The sequence below is a fragment of the Akebia trifoliata genome, chromosome 11, assembly GCF_017979445.1.
Source record: "Akebia trifoliata isolate Shusen 1 chromosome 11, ASM1797944v1, whole genome shotgun sequence".
Taxonomy (NCBI): domain Eukaryota; kingdom Viridiplantae; phylum Streptophyta; class Magnoliopsida; order Ranunculales; family Lardizabalaceae; genus Akebia; species Akebia trifoliata.
Window position 1 is genome coordinate 1,925,133 of NC_141385.1, and position 11,788 is coordinate 1,936,920.

The 11,788-nt window shown below is 34.9% G+C and overlaps 1 protein-coding gene across 4 annotated transcripts in view; it reads right to left on the reverse strand.

Moving 5' to 3' along the window:
- Window positions 1-11,566, reverse strand: part of LOC147390250 (cysteine-rich receptor-like protein kinase 10) — a 28,632-nt gene extending 17,066 nt beyond the window's left edge. For 2 of the 4 annotated variants that reach the window (XM_086458427.1, XM_086458428.1), the window contains exon 1: window positions 10,669-11,566. In XM_086458427.1, the coding sequence (XP_086314553.1) occupies window positions 10,669-11,086 (418 nt within the window). In that variant the 5' untranslated portion in view covers window positions 11,087-11,566. The remainder of the gene's footprint in view (window positions 1-10,668) is intronic. The other 2 variants (XM_086458425.1, XM_086458426.1) reach the window with 2 other exon arrangements.
- Window positions 11,567-11,788: the final 222 nt, after the last annotated feature.

Below are 11,788 nucleotides of genomic sequence, written 5' to 3' on the forward strand. Positions count from 1 at the left end.
TGTTGAGCATCAAATTTGAAACAACTTCATACATGATAATCAATCAATTGAAGGAGTTCAAGTAGGAATAGAAAAAAATAAACTCTAACATTCAATAATTAGCTTCTTAGAGCAACTCCAACACACTTGAGCACGAGGTAGGCATTCCCTCCCAACTGCCCTTTTGTAGAGCCAGAGCCTCAAGGAGGGACTCCAATGCACTCGAGCTCTGACTCTCCACTTTAACTTTTTCTAGAGAGAGAAAGTTTGATAGTTAAAAGTAGAGAGTTGATTTCTCACTCTCTCTCTCTACCTGTTTGGGCAAAACAAATTATGGCAGTTGTGAGAAACATCATTGTAGTTGCATCTTGTGGAAAAGTTAAAAAAAAAAAAAATAAATAAATAAAATATTTCTGAAAAGCAATTTTGGCTTGTTAATTAAAATAATTTACTGTGACCCAATATGCCTTTGTATAATGTGGATCAAATACACTAATTTTCATTAAGGGTAATAAGGGCAACCCACATGTAGCCGAATTATTTTGTCGTAATGGTTTGCAAAAACACATGGACTATTTACAAACACAAATATCAGCTCATTCCAAAACTTTTAACACATATAAGACAAAATAATTCGGTTATGTGCCTTATTAATTTGTGGTGTGCTTTTATAATTATCCTTTCCTTAATATCCGCTAACGTTAGGGTGGGACTTTTCTTAGCCTCAACCCACGGTTGAGACTAGTATTTGGTGAGACCGACTAACTTAGTCACTCTCGTGTGTGCCAAGTTGGCTTATTCCAAGACTTTTAAAAATGCTTTTCTTTCAACACAGGGAGTAGGGACCATGTTTAAAACTTTGGATTTTTATTTGACTTTACTGAGTCAAATTCTTTCCTTTTTTCTTCTTGATAAGCATGTGAAGACTAGGTTTAAGTTTAACTTCAGATACGTCTCCAATACTTTTTAACCTTATCAAGTTGGAATAATTTGTAATTAATATTAACTGGAAACATGTGGATTTTCTAGGAATTCATCCATTCTATTCTAGTACTAATGTGGTAATGATATACTAAGTAAGAATTTCACCCTTACTAAGGGTCCTTGGCTCATTTTGTGGCATCCAAAAACATGATCCAATGCTTCAACTTTATGGTTGTAGAGGACAAAATTCTATGAACTTTGAAAAAAAAATTTCACAAAAATTTATCTTTCAATTTTAATTTTAAATTTTGGAGTTAGGTGGAAGTTCAATAACCGGACATTTTCAAAACCTTGGATCTAGAGGGTTGTTGAATGTTTTATTTTATTTTCGAATCTAAGTTTTTCCATAAAATCCAGAGGGTTGTGGTGTTGTATTGTTAATGTGGTAATCCATTTGAACAAAACAACCCTTAGTAAGGCTTAAAATCTTAATATGTTACTAAGGAAAATGTTTCTCTAATAAAAATAGAATATATTAATAGTATTAATAATGTAAAATCAATTTTAGCTTTTTTTCCAATTTGAAGTCATAATTATATTCAATTTTCCAAGAAAAAATAATTTAATGAAAAAAATTATTTCTAAATCTGATTTAGAAAGCTTGAGTCGGTCACTCAACCGAAGTCACTTCAAAAATTGATTGAGTTGAGATGATGAGGCTAAGTTTCAAACTGATTAGACACTTTTTTTAACTAGAGTCACCGAATTGTTGGGCAAAATCTAGAATGCCATCTATTTCATAGTATTTCTGCAATAATTTATGGGCCTCGGCAAATCATTTCTCAACCCTTCCTCTCAGGAAAGTGATTTGCCACACGAGCAAAATTTGATTCTCATAAATGCCCCATAATTTTGAGTTTAAACTTAGTATATTTAGGTCATTTTGGTCAAAAACTAATAAAATTGAAACCCACTACTACATGATCCCTATAATTAAGGCGTCATTTTCCATATCCTACAAGATATGCCTTAAATAAAATTGAAACCCACTGCTACATGATCCCTATAATTAAGGCGATCATTTTCCATACCCACAAGATTTGCCTTAAATAGCGGCAAATCATTTCTCATCCCTTCCCCTTAGGAAAGTGATTTGCCACACGAGTAAAATTTGATTCTCATAAATGCCCCATAATTTTGGGTTTAAACTTGATATATTTGGGTCATTTTGGTCAAAAATTAATAAAATTGAAATCTACTACTACATGATCCCTTATAATTAAGGTGATCATTTTTCATACCCACAAGATTTGCCTTAAATAGTGGCAAATCATTTCTCATCCCTTCCCCTTAGGAAAGTGATTTGTCACATGAGCAAAATTTGATTCTCATAAATGCCCCATAATTTTGGGTTTAAACTTGGTATATTCGGGTCATTTAGGTCAAAAACTAATAAAATTGAAACCCACTGCTACATGATCCCTATAATTAAGGTGGTCATTTTCCATACCCACAAGATTTGCCTTAAATAGCAGCAAATCATTTCTCATCCCTTCCCCTTAGGAAAGTGATTTGCCACACAAGCAAAATTTGATTCTCATAAATGCCCCATAATTTTGGGTTTAAACTTGGTATATTCGGGTCATTTTGGTCAAAAACTAATAAAATTGAAACCCACTGCTACATGCTCCATATAATTAAGGTGGTCATTTTCCATAACCACAAGATTTGCCTTAAATAGTGGCAAATCATTTCTCATCCCTTCCCCTTAGGAAAGTGATTTGCCACACAAGCAAAATTTGATTCTCATAAGTGCCCCATAATTTTGGGTTTAAACTTGGTATATTCGGGTCATTTTGGTCAAAAACTAATAAAATTGAAACCCATTGCTACATGCTCCCTATAATTAAGGTGGTCATTTTTCATAACCACAAGATTTGCCTTAAATAGTGACAAATCATTTCTCATCCCTTCCCCTTAGGAAAGTGATTTGTCACACGAGCAAAATTTGATTCTCATAAATGCCCCATAATTTTGGGTTTAAATTTGGTATATTTGAGTCATTTTGGTCAAAAACTAATAAAATTGAAATCTACTGCTACATGAGCCCTTATAATTAAGGTGGTCATTTTTCATACCCACAAGATTTGCCTTACGTAGCGGCAAATCATTTCTCACCCCTTCCCCTTAGGAAAGTGATTTGCCACACGAGAGCAAAATTTGGTTTCATAAATGCCCCATAATAATTTGGCATAATGGGTTGCGCAAGAAGTTTTATCGTCCCATTTGCAAAAATAATGCTCCTTGGAGAAATTGGTTTGGGCGTACATACCATTCTTGGGGAGCTTTTCCAATGAAGTTGGCTTGGAATTCAATAATCAGGGACACTCGAAATAAATAGCTATTCAAGAAGTTTTTTTGTCATCCCATTTACAAAATTCAAAGACTTTGTGGTGGGTTAGACCAGTGGACTTAGTTAGAACCCCTTATCTGTTTGCTTCAAGATGTCCTCTTTGTTTGGAAGAGGAGGAGAGGAGGAAGAAATTAACTACCCCACCCCTTGTCTGTTTTTCACTTGTAGAATGGCAAAACAAATGTGAGTCTTCTTTGCATCCCGCCTCTTGGAAGTAGTTCCCCATGCATGGATAACCATGTAGTGTGGTGTATACGGTTAGCGAGGAATTAAGCTATTTTTGAAACGAAGACATTCAGCAAACATCTTCCAAGATTATTGCTAAAAAAATTTAATGGTTGTTAGAGCCTGATGGGTTGTTATTATTAGACAACTACAAGATCCACCGGATCATATTCCACCAAATCTCAACTTAACCGAATCTGTACAGCAACGTATGCGATAGAGATTTGGTGATCCATCTAAACCGAATCTGTCCAGCAACGGTGTGCTAGTCATTGGTAAGCAAATATCTTGGGATTTCTATCCCTTAAACCAAATATTCTTGGCTTTTTTCCTATGCATTTTAAACATGAGACTCTATCCAACTTTATAAAATTTAAAACTCGTGTTGAAAATCTCTTTTCATGTAAAATTAAATTTATGCAAATTGACAAATGTGGTGAATATGTTAATGCCAATCACAATAATTACTTTCAACGTTTTTTTTACTCCATCATGGAATTTCTCGTCGTCTGTCATGTCCCCACACCCCAGAACAGAATGGCGTTATTGAGCATAAACATAGACATATTGTTGACACTGGGTTCACTCTTTTGGTGCAGGTCGGCATGCCCCATACATATTGGGTAGATGCATTTAGTACTGTTGTGTATCTTCCTATCCATGTTTTGGGGTATATGTCTCCTTATGAAAAGGTTTTTCAATGTACTTCGTATTGTTGGATGTGCATGCTTTCCCTATTTTCTTCCATACAATGAAAATAAACTTCAATTTCAATCCAAACAATGCATTTTCATCGGTTACTCTCTTAATCACCAAGGTTATAGATGCTTAGATATGGACAACGTGGCCGAGTCTACTTGTCTCGTCATGTAGTCTTTAATGAATCATCATTCCCTTATAAATCCTCATTAGTTACTACATCCTCGACAATGGCCGCATCTCTCCCTTTACTCCTTAATTTATCCAAAACCACTAGTGCAACCTCTTCCCACCATAGGTCCTACACCTAAACTTGTACCACGATATCCATCTATACCTTCACCTCCACTTCTTCCTTCAACATTAAATTCCATCATCCCCCCTCTTATGCCCTCTACTCACCTTGAGGAATCAAGCATCATTCTTGAACCACCTTCATCACTGTCAATAGAATCTACTCATGCTATGACAACTCGTGGCAAAGATGGTATTCAGAAACCTAATCCCAAGTATGCCCTCAGGATCACGTCTATCCTAGAACCGATTGTACCTACTTGCTTCAGTTAGGCCATCAAAACTCAAGAGTGACATTCAGCAATGAGTGTTGAATTCAATGCGCTTCAAAAGTGTAGGACATGGTCTCTTGCTCCAAAATCTCCATCCATGAACGTCCTCTCCAATAAGGGGGTGTATAAGATTAAGAAAAAGTCGACGGTTCTATCGAGCGCTACAAGGCTCGACTTGTAGCCAATGGGTTTCATCAACAAGAGGGACTTGGCTACACAGAAACTTTTCATCCAGTCGTCAAGCACACTACTATTCACGAAGCCTTGGCTATTTCTATACATCAACAATAGCTAATACGGCAACTTGATGTTCAAAATACTTTCCTTCACGACATCGTTCTCTTTATGGCTTGAAACAAGCACCTAGAACTTAGTTTCAATGTTTTTCTGACTGCCTTGAAGAATTGGGATTTATTGGGTCCAAGACTGATTATTCCCTTTTTACCTATCATTGCAACGACATCACTATTTGTTATTAATCTATGTGGATGGCACCGAGAACAATGAAACACGTCTTCTACAACTAATAACCAACTTAGGAAAGTTATTTTCCATGAAGGATCTTGGTTGTTTACATTCTTTTTAGGTCTCAAGGCTCTGTTTACTACATAGAGGTTATCTTTAACTCAAACAAAGTATGCTTTAGATCTTCTTAAGCGAACTAACATGATCAACGTTAAGTCGTGTTCCTTTCCTATTACTAATGGAACAAAAATGGCTCTCTTAGATGGTGATCCTCTTTCTGATCCGACTGAGTATCGTAATGTGATTGGGGCCTTACAGTATTTAACCTCAACTTGTCCAGATTTATCAAATGCTATTAATCGAGTCTGTCAGTATATGCATTGCCCGACCTCTACTCATTGGACAGCAATTAAACGTATTTTATGTTATGTCAAGGGATCCTTTGATAAGTACCATATTTGACTAGTTAGGATTTGTACGTGTTATTGTTGGAATGTTCTCAAGAGTATTAAGTTTTATTCCTTAAACCCATTATTTTGAAACCCTACAATCTCATCTTTGAATTTGAGATAAATTTTAGTTAATAAAGTCAAAAGTCTCATGTTTCATGGTTTGAGTGGAGATTTTAACTCTCATATAAGCTCTTTTAACCATTTTTTCCTTACGGCTTAAGTTTTCGTGAAAAAAAAATCATGTTTATGTTCTTTATTGCGCGAGATTGGGGGGGAAGGGGGTTAAGAACTAACATATATATTTACAGGAAGGGGTATGACTAATTTCATTTTTTTCATTGTTTCATATTTTCTCTAATTTTTTGTTTCAATTTTTTTCATGTGGGGATTCTAAGCATTAAGAGTTGAAACCGATGAGATTGAGATGAACACATTGATACTAGGTTGAAAAATATGAAATTAAGTTGAAAAATGAGAAAGAATTGGAAACAATGAGATTAAGTTTCAAAATAATAAAGTTTAGGTTTAGATTGATGAGACATTGGTAGAAAACGATTCAAGGTTATTGTCTTTAGAACGATTAAATCGAACCCAGTCGAGTTGCTTTGATCGAAGGACATTTTCATGATTTCAACACATAAGGGGATATTTTGATAGTTTACCATCTCCGTTAATTGATTATTGTTTTTGTTAACGGTTTAACTGGATCAACGAAAGTCAAGAGGGTAGGCCTCTTCTTTCATTTTGTAGGGGGAACACTTCTCTTAACCAAGATTTGATATGTATATACACTAATTTTTGAAAGTTTCCTAGTTGGTTGAACTCTAATTATACCTAAACCATTCTAGTATTGAATTTTTGTCGTTCTCTGACTTTTTGACTGGATTTTTAAACAAAGAACTAATTGTATATTCCGTATTGTACTCGAATTAACCCTATATTAACTTTTTTTTGTACACCGAATTGCTAACTATGGTCCCCACCCCAAGGGGGCGAAACCGGCTAATTACATGCGAATGAAATTAAATGTGCAATCATTTTCAAAAATCATAGACTATGTGAGGAAGAAGCCATCCTAGTAAAAAAAAATTGTCCTTCATTCGGTTTTCTCCAAAAGAATTCAAATTAGCAAGAGTGGAACTAAAGAGAAATTTATTTAGTACTCCAAACTAATTGAAAATACCTCTTCAAGTTGAAATTAATATTTTTCATAACAGATTGAAAATATTCATAAGCTGCTAATTAACACATTAACTACACAAGTTATTTAATGATTTGCAGGGTCACCTAGAGTCTTATATCAAGATAGTTGCTATTGGTGACCCAACTTTTATTTATTGCACATTAAAAATGTGCACAACTTATGTTCAAATTCTGATTTTCATACATTGTTCATTTTAATTCCCAAACCATGCATTTCGTGTGAATTCATCCTTTTTATAATCAAATTACGAGCATTCCATAATCACAAAATATTCTTTTTTTTTTTTTTTTCCTCCATTTCATCATTTAGGGATCAATTTGTATAAGTGTTTCGGACTTCTAACTTTCACAAGTTAAGACTTTAGGTCCCAACTCTTTTAAATTGACACTTTACCTTAAAAGTTGTCACATAAAAAAAAATCTAACTTTTATACCCAAACTACCCTTTAACCATCTCTGACGCTAAACCTGCTAGTGCCTTTTGTTACAAGTGTAATTATTAGACTTTGTGATTAAATATTATATTACTTTCTTTGCCATCTACAAAGAAAACAATGGGTATTTTTCTTGTTTACACGAATCTCACATAACTTAAAAGTTGTATTGGTTTTTGGGGAATGTCTATTGGTTGATCACAAACAGTCCCTTGTGCCCTTAACCATCGTTGGATTTCTTCAACATACATGTCAAGATTATGCCACGTCAATCTGCTCTTCCCCCGCACTTCAAATTAAGGGGAAAAAAATCAAAATCTTTAGAGGTTTCTCTCTCCCAAAACCTTATTCTCTGAAAGTTGAGCAAGCTCTGATGATGACCAAACTTTGACAACCAGAAAGTGCTCTCTCTCTCTCTCTCTCTCTCTCTCTCTCTCTCTATATATATATATATATATATAGGGAAATGTTCAGCACCCTAAGTTTTACCACAATTTTAACAAACGTTTTTTGTCCTACATGGGTTAGAAGTTTTGGAATGAGCTGATTTTTGGTGAGGATGATCTCTATGATTAGAAGATCATCCCCCAAAAATCAGCCCATTCCGAAATGTTTAGCCCCATGTTTACACGTTGAAAAATCGTGGACCGTCCATTTTTGTAAATCAATTTTGATGGGGTTAGAAGTTTTGGAATGAGCTGATTTTTGGTGAGGATGATCTCCTCACCATAGAGATCATCCTCACCAAAAATCAGCTCATTCCGAAAGTTCTAACCCATGTAAGACAAACGCGTTTGTTAAAGTGTGTGGTAAAACTTAGGGTGCCGAACGGGACCCATATATATATATATATATATATATATATATGGGTCCCGTTCGGCACCCTAAGTTTACCACACACTTAACAAACGTGTTGTCTTACATGGGTTAGAAGTTTGGAATTGGCTGATTTTTGGTGAGGATGATCTCTATGGTGAGGAGATCATCCTCACCAAAAATCAGCTCATTCCAAAACTTCTAACCCATCAAAAATGATTTACAAAAATGGACGGTCCACGATTTTTCAACGTGTAAACATGGGGCTAAACATTTCGGAATGGGCCGATTTTTGGGGAGGATGATCTTCTAATCATAGAGATCATCCTCACCAAAATCAGCCCATTCCAAAACTTCTAACCCATGTAAGACAAAAAACGTTTGTTAAAATGTGGGTAAAACTTAGGGTGCTGAACATTTCCCATATTATATATATATATATATATTATATATATATATATATATGGGGCACGTTCAATGGCAAATTTTTATCAAACTTTTCGGCAAAACTTTTTCAAAACTTGAGTTAGAAGTTTTGGAATGGGCTGATTTTTGGTGAGGATGATCTCTGGTGAGGAGATCATCCTCACCAAAAATCAGCCCATTCCAAAACTTCTAACCCATCAAAACAGTTAAAAAAATGGACGGTCCACGATTTTTCAACTTCTAAACATGGGTTAGAAGTTTTGGAATGGGCTGATTTTTGGTGAGGATGATCTCCTCACCCTAGAGATCATCCTCACCAAAAATCAGCCCATTCCAAAACTTCTAACTTATGTTTTGAAAAATGTTTTTCCAAAAAGTTTGCTAAAAAGTTAGCCATTGAACGCTACCCTATATATATATATATATGTGTGAAGGGATCAACAACCAAATTCTCAAACCAAATCCTAGACAAAGCATTTTGTCTTATATGGGCTAAAATTTTTAGAATGGGCTGATTTTTTGTGAAGATGATATCTATGATGAGAAAATCATCCCCACAAAAAATCAGCAAATTCTAAAATTTCTAACCCTAATTTGTAAGATGAAGAATCGTGAACCGTCAATTTTTACCGTTAGTTTATAACCACTTTTCATGGGGTTAGAAGTTTTAGAATTGGCTGATTTTTTGTAAGGATGATCTACTAACTATAGAGATCATCCTAACAAAAAAATATTCCATTTAGAAACTTTTTAGTCATATAAGACAAAACTTTTTGTAGAACGTTGGCTAGGATTTTGTCAAAGAATGCTACACTATATATATATATATATCCTAAATCCTCTCTTTCATCTCTTTCTAGCCGAAAAAACAAAAACAAAAAAAAACTTTTTCTTTGCATCTAGTGAAATTAATTAATAAAATAAATATAGCCAAATTTGTCTTCAACCTCTTCTCAAGTACCTGTCCAAATATCCAATTATATAATGGAGTTTAGATTTCTTTAGGGGATTTCCCTTAAAATCTCAATTATATACTAACTGATGAAACCTTTGAACTTTTCACAATCATAGAAACATTAACCTAAAAGTTAAGATCTTTAAACCTATAAACCAGAAAGCCTAAACCTATAAAATTTGATCGAGTTTAAATCTAAAATAAGGTCTAAATCCCTTTTAACATATAGGTGGAGGTCCTGACTAAGGTAGAAGAAACTAATGGAACTACAAGCTCTACGCAACATGGTTTATGATAACAGAAGCTTCATTAGCCATATCGTCGGATCTTGATTTCCCGTCCGTCAGAGTTTGATAATTGTTTCCGAGAAGGGTTGCTGCGACTATGGTTTTTCGGGAGAGAGAATCCTATCGATTTGGTTTTTTTTCTTTTATTTGGAGTCCGAGGGAAGAGGAGATTGACGTGGCAATGAGTAACGTGGCATAATCTCGAGATGTGTGTTGAAGAAATCCAACGATAGTTGAGGTCGTTCAGTTCATATATATATATATGGGTCAGGTTCCATAGACACATAAAACTACTCATAAAGCTATAACGTTTGTGTCTTATATGGTTAAAAAGGTTTGGAATGGGCTGATTTTTTGTGAGGATGATCTCTATGGTGAGGGAATCATCCTAACAAAAAATCGTCCCATTCCAAAACTTCTAACCCCATCAAAAGTAGTTTACAAAAAATGGATGGTCTAAAATTTTTCAACTTGTAAATATGAGGCTAGAAATTTCATAATAGGCTGATTTTTGGCGAGGATGATCTCCTCACAAAAAATCAGCACATTCCAAACATTTTTGCCCATATAAGACATAACACGTTGTAGCTTTATAAGTAGCTTTATTTGTATACATATCCTAATCCTATATATATATATATATGTACTTGTCTCCCATGATATATATATATATATATACTTGTCTCCCATGAACGACCATGGGAGGGGAAATAAAATTGAAGTAATCTAGCTTTAGAAATAATAATAAATAACAAAAATATAAATAAAGAAAATAAGAAATTATATCCCTAATTAAATAAAAGATCTCAAGTGTATATACTTACCTTTTGCGACGGTTGTATTCGTTAATGGTGGTGGCGCTGGTGCAGATTCATAGAAACGACAACTCTCGTATCTTGAATAACAACTTGGTTTAAGAATTGTTCCACCTATTTTCCCATTACAACAAATAGAAAACTGATTCACAGTATCTAATAAGCATCTGTTGCAATCAAATTGAGATAAATCTGGTGTACATTGCACTAGCCAATGTATTTTCGGATTATTTGTAACGTCTGCTTCTCCAGTTGCAAATTTTAGAGTCGAAGACCCATTTGCAGCTATTCTTGCAAGCCCATTCATCAACTCGTTCACTTTTGTATTAAATTGATTTGAGTTTAAGAGACCTTGCCCATTCGCTATATCATAATTCGGCCAATTCTGCATAGTGGAGAAGATGGATCGATTAGAGTACCTTAACATGCACTCATCATACCATATAATTGACTCTATCTGTGTTCGACAATGTTGGATGATGGCTTTGCTTGCTGTCTCCACACAATTCTTACACACATCAGCTGTAACATCTCCTCTACAAAGGAAAAGGCCATATGCTTTATCAGGAGGGTTTTGGCCTATGCTGGTGTTGAAAAAATGATTATTGGGTGTGGCATTAAAAGATAAAGAAGAGAATAGTGGATTGAGATTAAAACGAAATGGACTATTATTAGTGTAATCTGCTTCTTCACAAGAGTTGCCTACAAACGACAGGTTGGGTTTGGGCAGTGGTCAGACCATCATAAATGAGGATGGAACAGAGAAATTTGAAGAAAACCATTGTTGGTTTTGGGGCCATTTTGAATTGAAGGGACCTAATTGTGAAGATTTTACTATTATGGATTGATGAGGATGAATATTTAATGGGTGTGAATTTATCTTTAGAGGACTTGGGAAAGTCGACATTTGAAATAATCGAAGTCAAAATCGATTTCTCATGGTGGAAGAGAGACTGGGACAAAAGTGGAACATTGAAGGCTCGTCAAACGTGTTGGCTCCGAACCTGACTTATATAGAGGGAAAATGTTGCTTGGACCGAGGAACCATGTAGAGCATGGACCAAGATCCACACTAGAGCCACGTGAACATAGACAATAGATGAGTCATTAAAAACAGACTTATCTGGAA